At 37.0% G+C, this 13,914-nt stretch overlaps 1 protein-coding gene across 2 annotated transcripts in view; it reads right to left on the bottom strand.

The window, feature by feature from the left end:
* CCM2 (CCM2 scaffold protein) overlaps window positions 1–13,854 on the bottom strand; it is a 154,175-nt gene extending 140,321 nt beyond the window's left edge. For both annotated transcript variants that reach the window (XM_053713708.1, XM_053713709.1), the window contains exons 1-2: window positions 13,719–13,854; window positions 8,632–8,811 (exon numbers count right to left, since the gene is read on the bottom strand). In XM_053713708.1, the coding sequence (XP_053569683.1) occupies window positions 8,632–8,661 (30 nt within the window). In that variant the 5' untranslated portion in view covers window positions 8,662–8,811; window positions 13,719–13,854. The remainder of the gene's footprint in view (window positions 1–8,631; window positions 8,812–13,718) is intronic.
* Window positions 13,855–13,914: the final 60 nt, after the last annotated feature.

Here is a 13,914-nt window from a genome sequence, read left to right as displayed (position 1 = left end):
AGTTTTCCTGTACTCCTCAGCTTCTGTGGGAACAGCAGTGGACCTTAGTTACAAATGCTAAGATCATCATCCTCCAGTCAGAAATCTTCATCTATGTCCTGCCTGAGAGTAAATAGTACAACACCGGTACCATTTAAAAACAACAAACTCTTGATTGTAGATAAAATAAAAATAACAGTTTAACACCTCTTCTCTTTACTCTTCCTGCTTAGAGCCAGCAAAGAGAATGACTGGGGGGTGAAGTTAAGGGGGAGCTATATAGACAGCTCTGCTGTGGTGCTCTCTTTGCTACTTCCTGTCAGGAAGAACAATATCCCACAAGTTAGGATGAATCCGTGGACTCGGTACATCATGCAAAAGAAATACAATATAATAGCACCTACTCTGAATAGCAAATGAGCAGTATATTTTTTTTCTGCCAAATGTTTATATTCCTTTAAAAAGGTACAGTCTGTTATTGTTTAAAAAGATAGATAGTCCCTTTATTACCCATTCCCCAGTTCTGCATAACTAACACGGTTATATTAATATAATTTTTACCTCTATGATTACTTGTATCTAATACTCTGCAGACTGTCCTTTATCTCAGTGATTTTTATAATCTTGCATTTTAGACAATTATTGCTGGTTCCTGCATAACCATTATCATTCTCTACAGGAGTTGGCACAATGTTATCTAAATGGCACACATGAACTAGCACTGCCTGGCTTAGAAACAGGCAGATGTTTACATGTTATAAAGTATATTAAAATAACAATGTTGGTTCTGCAAAGCTTGGGAATAAGTAGTAAAGGCGTTATATATCTTTATAATCAATAAACAAATTCAGTAGACTGTCCCTTTAACTTTCACTGTCCCTGTATCATGTAACAGCAATCAGTAAATCACAGACTCATGTATGTAAATACTATGAACTCTTGCACATGCTCAGTAAATAGGTTTTTCTTTTAAATCTCATGCTCTATCTGAATCATGAAAGTTTAATTGTAACGTTAGTGTCCCTTTAACATGTAAACAACAGAAACATTTCCTGTGCCTCTTAAACACTAGAATAGGGACTGAACCAATTTACATCCAGGGTAAACTGCCAAATATGCTGAGCCATTCTAAAGTTACATGCTTGTATTAAAATCCAAACACATGGAACACTCATTTGAAATAAAAACATTTTTTTTTTTTTAACTTTTTCTCTTGGTCATCTTTCATTTAACTTTCCACAACAGCATACACATTCCTGCGGATACCTCAGTATGCTGTCATGAAAAGAAAAAGTTTAATCAAAAGAAGACCAGGAGAAAAGTTTTTTTTTTTTTAATTCATACTCTGTTTAAATCATTTTGACTTTCAAAAGCTACTAATGTTTATTTGTTTTACAGAGAAATATGAATTTATAAACCCACAAGATATAAATCAAGATAATGCGTGAGAAGATACCAGTAATATTTATTTACTGCATATGTTTTTACGTCACGTATGTCCCTTTAAATATCTGCTGTGTCTCTATAACTAGAGCGTCATCGGTTTAGAATGACGTTACTCACAGAACACGACTATAAAACCAGCGACGCTAATCACAATATGCAAAGCTGAGAGCTGCAAGGTTATTTGTCCCTTTAAATATCTGCTGTGTCTCTATAACTAAAGCGTCATCGGTTTAGAATGACGTTACTCACACAACACGACTATAAAACCAGCGGCGCTAATCACAATATGCAAAGCTGAGAGCTGCAAGGTTATTTGTCCCTTTAAATATCTGCTGTGTCTCTATAACTAAAGCGTCATCGGTTTAGAATGACGTTACTCACACAACACGACTATAAAACCAGCGGCGCTAATCACAATATGCAAAGCTGAGAGCTGAAAGGTTATTTGATAACAGTAATGCGTTAGTCTTTGTCAAGCATTACAAGCTTATATAACCAAATAAGTGACATTAAAACTGCTGTGCTACAAAAGAATAGTAACTACTCACAAGGTTAATGCCTATTTCTTTAAACCAGTTCTGTTTTAATAGCTTAAAGTTGCCAGATACTGAAGCTCCGCCTCTTTGCACTGGGCAGCGCCATCTTGGAGCTCAGGTATGTGACAGAAGCAGTTTGCATTTACACAAAGGTTGTCAACTTTTTGATAACTGTATAAATTGGATGATACAAAGCATGAGCTTTACATTTTTGCAGCTGCAGCAATACTATACATTATTGTTGAGTGCTTTTTTAAATATATTTTGTGTAACTGTAAAATGATGCATCATGCACACTAACATCAAGCACACTATACAGCTGGAAAAAAGTGCACAATATTACTGATCAATTTTCCAATTAACTTCCATTATTTCATTTGCTTCCTTCTCTTGCTATCCTTTGCTGAAAGGTTTATCTAAGTAAGCTCAGGAGCAGTAAAGAACCTAGGTTCTAGCTGCTGATTGGTGGTGATACCAAGAGAATTAAACAAAATTAGATAATAGAGATAAATTAGAAAGCTGTTTAAAATTGTATTCTCTATCTGAATCGTGAAAAACATTTTCTGGGTTTCATGTTCCTTTAAGTAATAAAACAGGAATACCGATTTGAAAAGAGCTGCAGGAACAGGATTAAAAGCAATACAATGGCGATTAGTTGTTATTGTTTTGTAGCTGTGTACAGAAGTTTAATGTTCCTTTAAAGGGATATTAAACAGGGCTCATTTAGAAAAAAACTAATATGTTTAATTAAAGTAAATATAAAAAGAAACAGACTGCGTAAAACACAGTAAACACCTTACTAGCAAAATGAGCACTTAGAAATCCTCACTGTAGCCACTGTCTGCAGCTAGATAAGGGAACAGACATCTTGGCATTCTGCTTGTTCTGAGCATGGGCAAAACTGACTCCCTGTTTATCTAGTATTCACTTGATACTAATCCAGCTCATGTTACTCTAGAAGTTTTAAGACATCAGGTTATAAATTCCTTCCTGCAGAGGCCCTAACCTCCTTGTAGGGCTGTGACAGGAAGTAATGGACACCACACAAAAGAAGTTTAAAAAACAACAACAACAGGTAAAATAAATTTAAAATGATGAATAATGTATAAATGTATTGATTTCTATTACGTATACGCTACTGCTCAGTGCCTTTTGTATTACAACAACAATAAAACAGACTGTTGTATATCCCTTTAAAAACACTACATTTTAGGCAGCTATTTTATTTTTTAAAAAAAACACCAAATGTACAAATAGCTATAAAATCAGATATTTAAACAAATACAGAATGTTTAGTACAAACTAAAGCAAGAGAGACTATGTCATTAAAGAGACATTAAACACTAAATGCATTTTATAAGCAGAGTATTGAGGTTATTCCCCGCCTCTCTCTAATCATGAGAGCCGCCATGTTTAAATCTAGCTTTTCACTGCATTACAGTACTGATGCATGTGCAGCAACTCTCCTTCAGATACCTGCAATAAAACCTAGGTTACAAAATGGCTGCAACCATGATTAGAGGGAGGTCAATGAAACGTATATGTAGTGTATTTAAATCTCCCTTTATATATGCATAATCACAATCAAACAATGAAATGTGAAACCGATTACACGTCTAGTCAGTGGTCGACAAATCTGTTCAAAATTTAGGAGCCAGAAAGAATATTTAGAAGCCAGACAGTGGTATTTATATATAGATAGATGGAGAATAACCCTAAAGTTAGGAGCCAGGGATAAAATGCTAGGAGCCAGTGGCTCCCTGACTCCTGGGTTTGTCGACCCCTGATCTAGATCAGAGCTTGACAAATCCTGAGAGCCAAAATGCTGTGGCTTCTATAATTTTGTTTCTGGCTTATCTGGATTTTGTGGATAATTCTATATATAGGTATACATATAAAAAGCTCTTACCCAATTCCATAAATAAAAAAAAATTATTAAAAAAGTTTTGGCTCACTTGCTACTTTTTCTTGCTGTTTTTTAAGCCAGTTCGGAGGGGGTAGGTAGGTATTGCATGGTCTCTTAAACAGGACACAGCCAGTGCGGCAAATCAGGAGCAACATATGTAAGCAGCCCCTAATCACCTGATCAGCAATAAGACATTTGTAGGAAAACCTGGCCATAAAATTAAATACTTTTCTTTAATGTTACTTGAGACTCGCTTCAGTGATTCACATAAATAGCTTACATCAACAAAAAGCTCCGACCAATGTGCCGTTCTGCTGTCAGGAATCCAGAAGAGGCAGTAAATCCCCCCTTCAGAGGGTTGTCATAGCAAAGAGTAGTACCTACCACATAGCATAGATACAGCAGTGCCTAGAGCCAGTACATAAAATATAGATACAATTAACCCTGCAAAGTGATTAATTTAACCAAGAGGTTAAATGTAGCTGTTCTATAAGGACAAAAAGTAAAATATTTTAACTCAGTATACGGCTGCTGAAGTCAAGAACAAGTGACTTGCAATTGTACAGGAAATGCGCACATTAGGCGGGGAGAGGTATAGCAGTCAGTTTCGCACTTATTAAAGACTTAGAAGATTGATGAAAACCTAGGTAAACTAAATAAGGGTATGACCACAAGTATACTGCAATACATATTTTGAGTTTACCGAGTTCACTGGCATCAGTGCACAGATGAGTGATTTCATTTACGGCAACCGCATCATCAACAAGACATGAAAAAACTATTTTCTTTCATGATTCAGACAAAATATAAAAACTTACTTCTATGATCAAATTAACTTTGTTCTGTTCGTAACCTTTATTGAAATGCAGGTAGGTAGGCTAAGGAGCACGCATATGCATGCAGAACTATATTTGCAGCGGTTTTGCAAGAATACTTTTAACGTTGTACATTTGCAAGAGCATTAGCTGGCAGGGAAATCAGATCTTATTGTGGTATCACTTTCTGTACACACAAATACTTTCTTATCTTATATCTGTTTGTATACCAAATCCCGATACTTAGGCCCTGATATTCAAAGGTTCTCCAGCTTGGAGAGAAATTGTAGTTCAGACTTCACAGGGGCTGAACTCAATGAGTTTTCAAAAGAAAAAAAGGGCGGAACTCTACATTTATTTATGTGAAGCAGAGACAAGCCCATTGCAATATAGCAGTTTGGTTACACTTTGTACACTATATTTTATATTACTATACATTTCAGATTGGGTCCTTTAAGTATTTTTTCATTTAAGCTTTGCCCTCATTTATTTATTTTAAAACATTTACATTTTGATCTAGCAGTGCTTTTACACATTCTGACTATGCGTTGAAAGTTTCTGTGTTACTTTAATAACAGGATTATACTTTGTATATTTCTGTGTAGTTTTTACAAATTACATTTCCCGTTGTAATTGTTGCATTGTAGACTAAAACTGACACTTTGTTCCCAGGATATGTCTGAAGCTCTCTCACAAGTCTTGTGAAATTTTGTATGCATTTTAAACTAGCTGGTTTCACAGATTTGTTTTACAAGCTGTAAGAAGGTGAAGATTGCTCAAAATTCACAATACACTTATTTTAACTAACAGAAAAGTAATATATACTAAAATATAGACAAAAGCAAGTTAAAAATTGTAGTGAAGACATTTCAGTTTAATTTGTAATTGATGCAAACTGAGCCTTTATATCTGCCTCAGGGGTTCTCCAGTTAGATTATCTCTCCTATGTGAAATGTTGTATCCCAGAGAGCTTCATTACTTTCTGTGGAAGGCATCTCTCATCTCTCTGGGATTTCCAGGTTCCTTCCCTTTTCTTAGAAAATTCAGCGAGTTTTGCCCATGTGAAGTCAGCACTATAATCTCTCCAAACTAGAGAATGTTTACTTTCTATGGGGCAGATAATCAATGACGCTCTCTGGGAAACTGAAGCTGACAGTTTTTCAGTTTTAATGTAAACAAAAGACATGCAAAGTGCAATCTAATTTGTTAAAGATACTCATAAATATACAAAGTATGAGCCTAATTTGTTAAAGTTACACAGAAACGGTGAAGGCATAATCAAAATTTATAAAATCACAATCCTAAATACACTGCTATATACAAAATAAAATACAAAATAGAAAGTGCAAAGTTTAAATGTAATAACATTTAATCTGAAGCGCAAATTGCTATAAAAAAGCACAAAATGTAAATGCAGTAGAACTGTCGTGTCACCCAGTGCTATATTGCACTGGTCTTGTCTCTCCTTCAAATACAGAAATGCAGGGACCGCCTCTTGGAGAAGTAAAGCAATATCTGCATTTTGAAAAATGTCACTAAGGATCTTGCAGGGCTGGCGGAGAGGTTCTGAATATCAGGGCCTGAGAGAGAACAATTGGAAATTAAAATTGTATTACTTATCTCACCTACCTTCCACTGGAAGTGTAATTTCTTCTGCTGGCTATGTTCACACAGCTTCTCTATAGCCTATACTAGTATAGAAACTTTCAATATAGGTAAGGATACCTCATGCTAAATCAGCTATTTGTGAAATAAAGGAAAAGGAGCTATTTGTTAAAACTTTAATACACTCCAGCAGGTAAAATGAATCACTGGGAACAAATTAATACAATTAGCTCCTTTACCTTTATTTTGAATAGCTGATTTTGCTTGTTGTATGCCCACATCAAAAGCTTACAATAGTTTTGAAAAAAGGCATATTACAAATTATATAATTTGAAAATACATAGAATAATCGGCAGATTTCACTTACACATCAAAACAAAGCTTCTATCGTAATAAAAAAATATATATATAATTTTAGATCTGATTTTACATCATCCAATCCCTAAAAAGGTTGTGTCTACTCTGTTACAGATTGACCTATCGCAGGGCTCCAAAATTGCATATTCATTTTGTCGGTGTGCGCTCCCGAACAAATGTGCATTACATCTCCATATTTTCCTAATTTAAGAGGCTCACTTCGATGCTTGCACACAAGTATTTTTCAACATCCTTTTATTAAACATGGCGGCTCCGATTACACTGTGGTCACATGACTGCTATTGTCTCTTCAATCTAGGACATATTGCGCATTTAATTTTCCATTGCTCTCTCTAAGGGCCCAATGATCTAATTATTTCCTCTCTGGTGAGAGGATCTAAGAACTCTCATCAGAAGTTCTGGGTGTGAAGAAGAGATGATTAGATTACAATGTAATGCTCAAAACAAAACCCAAAGATTTTGTGTTATTTCTCTCCATGACAGAGTTTTTGATCATCAGACCCTACGTACTGAGGAGATAAGATGATGATTTTGTGTAAATATAGAAAGATAAGCTAATAAGGTCTAATCTCACAAGAAGCTCAGCCCATTTGATTAGGTAGTGGTTTAAATTAGCCAATACAGTTTTTTTAGATACAAAAGCAAACCTAAAGAAACCAGTTATTTCTGTAGCCGGTATAAAAATAAATTCTAAACAGATTATGGGGGCAACAATTTTACAGTACATTACCCCTTTAATGGTGCTTTAAATATTTTTTAAATTGCTCTTTTAGGTTTATTCCTGTAAGTGAAATAGATGGTTTTGCTCTTTCAAACCACCCGCCATAATAAAAAATTTCAGTACCAAAGTATTGGGTTGTGTATAGTGAGAGAGATAAATAAGCAGGTCTGACATTCCTAAAAGCTCATCCCATACGTATAAAACAGCTAGACTATTTGGCTAAAAGTATGTGGACACTCCTACTAATTATTGAGTTCAGGTATTTCAGCCACACCTATTGCTAACAGGTGCACAAAATCTAGAACATAGCCACAAAATATCCATAGACAAACATTAGCAATTCAATGGATTGTACTAAAGAGCTTATAGGGCCAGGAGAACGCTACCTATCGGCATACATAGCGCCTACTGTAAAGTTTGGTGGAGGATGGATAACAGTCTGGAACTGTTTTTCCGAGTTTTTGGCTAAAACAAGTTAGACAATAAGGCGTTTTTAACTTTGTGGCAACAGTTTGGGGAAGGCATGGCTTTGCCCCTGTGCACAAAGCGAGGTCCATGAAAACATGGTTTGTCGAGTTTGATGTGAAGGAACTTGAGTGGACTGATCTCAACTACACTGAACACCTTTGGGATAAACTGAAAGCCAATTGCAAGTCAAACCACCTTATCTAACATCAGTGTCTGACCTCACAAATAATGTGTTAACTCAATTGGGCCATCCTAATAGAGCTGTGGCTGTTATAATTGCAAAGGCAGGGGGGTGATGGTCAGATGTCCACAGAGAGTATATTGAATATATAATATATTACATAGCTTGAAAGCTCACTATGTGTGTGATAGGTACTAGATTTCCTGCTGTGTGATATGGAGACAGCTGTTATGGTCTAGTATTGTTTCTCTAGGCTCTGAGGCCTATTTATAAATCTCCTTGATTGACCAATAAAGGTTTTGTAGGAAAGACAGTAACGGCTATATATAGCAATGCTGATATCATGACAGACGTGTACTGATGTGGTTGGAAGCCTTTAGGGATCTCACAGTATTCATTATATACAATACTGGTTTATAAATAACTATTTCACTATAAATTCAAAATTACACAAATACAAATTAAAAAATAAAAACCTAAAAATGTCAAAAGCAATGGAGATTTTTTGTTAAATAAAAAGGGAACTATTGATACGTGATAATATTATTTGTATCTAGAGAGGCCAGCGGAACCAGCGCTGTCCGATAGATCTTTACCTTTTTGCCTTTCTTGCCTTCATCTTCCATTTCTCAACTGCGGAGTCTCCTCCTCCTGCGATCCTGGGAGGCAGATGAGGATAACGGGATGTGGGATGTTCCTGTCACCCGTGTTGGGGGATTCAATGACATCCCTGCAGCTCCAGGAGCTACAGGTGGGCTAAGACAAGTATGGGAAACCTGTGAAGGAGAAGGAAAAAAACATGGCTAGGGGCAAAACGTGTAAATACAATAACAAAAAGCTCTTGTTAAATAGGCTCTCTCCCCACTGGGAGGTTGCTTTCTGCTGATGCATTTGGTTTACATAGCTTTTCTATAGAGAATACTGCAGTATTCATCTTTTCAGTATATGTGGTGATTTCAACAGGGAAAGGCATTTTTTTAAATTAAAAACATAAAATGTAAAGAAGATAGTTGTAAACAATTTAATACACGCCAGAAGGTAAAACGGATCATTGGTAACACGTTTACAGTACACTGTCTCTTTAAGATGCACAATCTTTATATCAAGGACAAAGAAGAAATGAGAGATTGAAAACTGCATCACAAGCACAGAAGAATACGAGAAGCCCAAATACAGCAGCATTGGGAACAGAAAATATTAGCTATAAATTGAGGGACCTGAAGTAATGCAGTAACCAGTACTGTGTCAACCAGCAATGTCTGTATAACTAGCAGAGTAACAACAGGTAACGTCAGTATAACAACAGGTAACGTCAGTATAACTAGCAGAGTAACAACAGGTAACGTCAGTATAACTAGCAGAGTAACAACAGATAACGTCAGTATAACAACAGGTAATGTCTGTATAACTAGCAGAGTAACAACAGGTAATGTCTGTATAACTAGCAGAGTAACAACAGGTAATGTCTGTATAACTAGCAGAGTAACAGGTAACTTCTGTATAACTAGCAGAGTAACAACAGGTAATGTCTGTATAACTAGCAGAGTAACAGGTAACTTCAGTATAACTAGCAGAGTAACAATAGGTAATGTCTGTATAACTAGCAGAGTAACAACAGGTAACGTCAGTATAACTAGCAGAGTAACAAAAGATAACGTCAGTATAACTGGCAGAGTAACGTCAGTATAACTGGCAGAGTAACGTCAGTATAACTGGCAGAGTAACTAGCAGAGTAACGTCAGTGTAACTAGCAGAGTAACGTCAGTGTAACTAGCAGAGTAACGTCAGTGTAACAACAGATAATGTCAGTATAACTAGCAGAGTAACAACAGATAATGTCAGTATAACTAGCAGAGTAACAACAAATAAGATAGGAAAAAGTAGGATTTATTATTGTTAATTTTTTTTATAGATTTTATAGATGATTCTCCCTCTAGTCAGGATATACATCTTGTTTACTGTATATAAAAATTACTTATGTACTTTATTTTTCTTGTCAACTATGTAAGTATAATATTCTGTATATAGCAGTTTAAGCAATGAAAGAGTTAACATGTAAAATGACTGTGAGCGCCACCTAGTGGCGAGTAAGTATATAAGTAAGCAATGTTTGTCAGTAAACCATGGCATGAATAAGAAATAGCATCCCGAAACGTTGCCGTTCTTTTTTGTCTGCTAATATTTGAATAAATATTTTTGTGCTGTCACTCCTACTGTGTGGTTGTGGTATATTATACTGAAGACCTTTGGTAGTGGTCCTGGAGTGATGTGCATATATCTCTCTTTTTGCGTGCTGGGATTCTTTGAACTTTAACAACAGATAACGTCAGTATAACTAGCAGAGTAACAACAGGTAACATCAGTATAACTAGCAGAGCACCAACAGGTAATGTTAGTATAACTAGCAGAGTACCAACAGGTAACGTCAGTATAACTAGCAGAGTAACAACAGGTAACATCAGTATAACTAGCAGAGCACCAACAGGTAATGTTAGTATAACTAGCAGAGTACCAACAGGTAACGTCAGTATAACTAGCAGAGTAACAACAGATAACATGAGTATAACTAGCAGAGTAACGTCAGTATAACTGGCAGAGTAACAACAGATAACGTCAGTGTAACTAGCAGAGTAACGTCAGTGTAACTAGCAGAGTAACAACAGATAATGTCAGTATAACTAGCAGGTTAACAACAGATAAGATAGGAAAAAGTAGGATTTATTATTGTTAATTTTTTTTCCATAGATTTTATAGATGATTCTCCCTCTAGTCAGGATATACATCTTGTTTACTGTATATAAAAATTACTTATGTGCTTTATTTTTCTTGTCAACTATGTAAGTATAATATTCTGTATATAGCAGTTTAAGCAATGAAAGAGTTAACATGTAAAATGACTGAGCGCCACCTAGTGGCGAGTAAGTATATAAGTAAGCAATGTTTGTCAGTAAACCATGGCATGAATAAGAGATAGCATCCCGAAACGTTGCCGTTCTTTTTTGTCTGCTAATATTTGAATAAATATTTTTGTGCTGTCACTCCTACTGTGTGGTTGTGGTATATTATACTGAAGACCTTTGGTAGTGGTCCTGGAGTGATGTGCATATATCTCTCTTTTTGCGTGCTGGGATTCTTTGAACTTTAACAACAGATAACGTCAGTATAACTAGCAGAGTAAAAACAGGTAACGTCAATATAACTAGCAGAGTAACAACAGGTAACGTCAGTATAACTAGCAGAGCACCAACAGGTAACGTTAGTATAACTAGCAGAGCACCAACAGGTAACGTTAGTATAACTAGCAGAGTACCAACAGGTAACGTCGGTATAACTAGCAGAGTATCAACAGGTAACGTCGGTATAACTAGCAGAGTACCAACAGGTAACGTCGGTATAACTAGCAGAGTACCAACAGGTAACGTCGGTATAACTAGCAGAGTACCAACAGGTAACGTCGATATAACTAGCAGAGTACCAACAGGTAACGTCAGTATAACTAGCAGAGGACCAACAGGTAACGTCAGTATAACTAGCAGAGTACCAACAGGTAAAGTCAGTATAACTAGCAGAGTAACAACAGATAATGTCAGTAAAACTAGCATGGTACCAGTGAGTAATGTCGGTATACACATCAACGTGACAGATACTAGCAGGGTACCAGTGAGTAATGTCGGTATACACATCAGCGTGCCACATACTAGCAGGATACCAGTGAGTAATGTCAGTATACACATCAGCATGTCAGATACTTCCAGGGTACCAGTAACTAATGGTTAACTGGTCTAAAAGAGGCTGCTTCCGGGTGGTAAATCGCCATAGGACTAGCTAATGAGCTGTTGTTCGTCCCTGGTAGAGCGCTTCTCTCTTCGGAGAACCCAATATACCAGTAACTAATGTCAGTATACACATCAGCATATCACATACTAGCAGGGTGGTACCAATGACTAATGTCAGTATACACATCAGCATGTCATATACTAGCAGGGTACCAATGAGTAATGTCAGTATACACATCAGCATGTCATATACTACCAGGGTACCAGTAACTAATGTCAGTATACACATCAGCATATCACATACTAGCAGGGTACCAATGAGTAATGTAAGTATACACATCAGCATGTCAGATACTAGCAGGGTACCAGTGAGTAATCACAGTATACACATCAGCATGTCAGATAATAGCAGGGTACCAGTGAGTAATCGCAGTATACACATCAGCATGTCGGATACTAGCAGGATACCAGTGAGTAATGTCAGAATACACATCAGCGTGTCAGATACTAGCAGGGTACCAGTAACTAATGTCAGTATACACATCAGCATGTCAGATATTACCAGGGTACCAGTAACTAATGTCAGTATACACATTAGCATATAACATACTAGCAGGGTACCAATGAGTAATGTCAGTATACACATCAGCATATCAGATACTAGCAGGGTACCAGTGAGCAATGTCAGTATACACATCAGCATGTCAGATACTAGCAGGGTACCAGTGACTAATGTCAGTATACATATCAGCATGTCAGATACTAGCAGGGTACTAGTGAGTAATGTCAGTATACACATCAGCATGTCAGATACTAGCAGGGTACCAATGAGTAATGTCAGTGTACACATCAGCATGTCAGATACTAGCAGGGTACCAGTGAGTAATCACAGTATACACATCAGCATGTCAGATAATAGCAGGGTACCAGTGAGTAATCGCAGTATACACATCAGCATGTCAGATAATAGCAGGGTACCAGTGAGTAATCGCAGTATACACATCAGCATGTCAGATACTAGCAGGATACCAGTGAGTAATGTCAGTATACACATCAGCATGTCATATACTACCAGGGTACCAGTAACTAATGTCAGTATACATATCAGCATATCACATACTAGCAGGGTACCAATGAGTAATGTAAGTATACACATCAGCATGTCAGATACTAGCAGGGTACCAGTGAGTAATGTCAGTATACACATCAGCATGTCAGATACTAGCAGGGTACCAATGAGTAATGTCAGTGTACACATCAGCATGTCAGATACTAGCAGGGTACCAGTGAGTAATCACAGTATACACATCAGCATGTCAGATAATAGCAGGGTACCAGTGAGTAATCGCAGTATACACATCAGCATGTCAGATACTAGCAGGATACCAGTGAGTAATGTCAGAATACACATCAGCATGTCAGATAATAGCAGGGTACCAGTGAGTAATCACAGTATACACATCAGCATGTCAGATAATAGCAGGGTACCAGTGAGTAATCGCAGTATACACATCAGCATGTCAGATACTAGCAGGATACCAGTGAGTAATGTCAGAATACACATCAGCGTGTCAGATACTAGCAGGGTACCAGTAACTAATGTCAGTATACACATCAGCATGTCATATACTAGCAGGGTACCAGTGACTAATATCAGTATACATATCAGCATGTAACATACTAGCAGGGTACTAGTGAGTAATGACAGTATACACATCAGCATGTCAGATACTAGCAGGGTACCAGTGAGTAATGTCAGTATACATATCAGCATGTAACATACTAGCAGGGTACCAGTTAGTAATGACAGTATACACATCAGCATGTCACATACTAGCAGGGTACCATAAAGTAATGAGAGTGTATTTGAATAATAATCACGACATTTTGCAGGCAGCCACACTTACAGATAGAACTTTATCTCCTGACCTCCCCTCTCCTCACGACAGGTTCTCTCTCTCACATAGTTTCTTTTAGACTCTCCTCTCGCCGGACCCCATACTCTTTTTTCAAGTCTCCAACCATGTTGGGTGTATACTTCCCAGCAAGCACCACGTTCTATGTTTTACTATTAGAGGGAGTGCCTGGGAGGGCTGACACCAG

Source organism: Bombina bombina, chromosome 5 (assembly GCF_027579735.1).
Source record: "Bombina bombina isolate aBomBom1 chromosome 5, aBomBom1.pri, whole genome shotgun sequence".
Taxonomy (NCBI): domain Eukaryota; kingdom Metazoa; phylum Chordata; class Amphibia; order Anura; family Bombinatoridae; genus Bombina; species Bombina bombina.
Note: the sequence above shows the minus strand (reverse complement) of the source record. Positions and strands in the feature narration are given on the sequence as shown.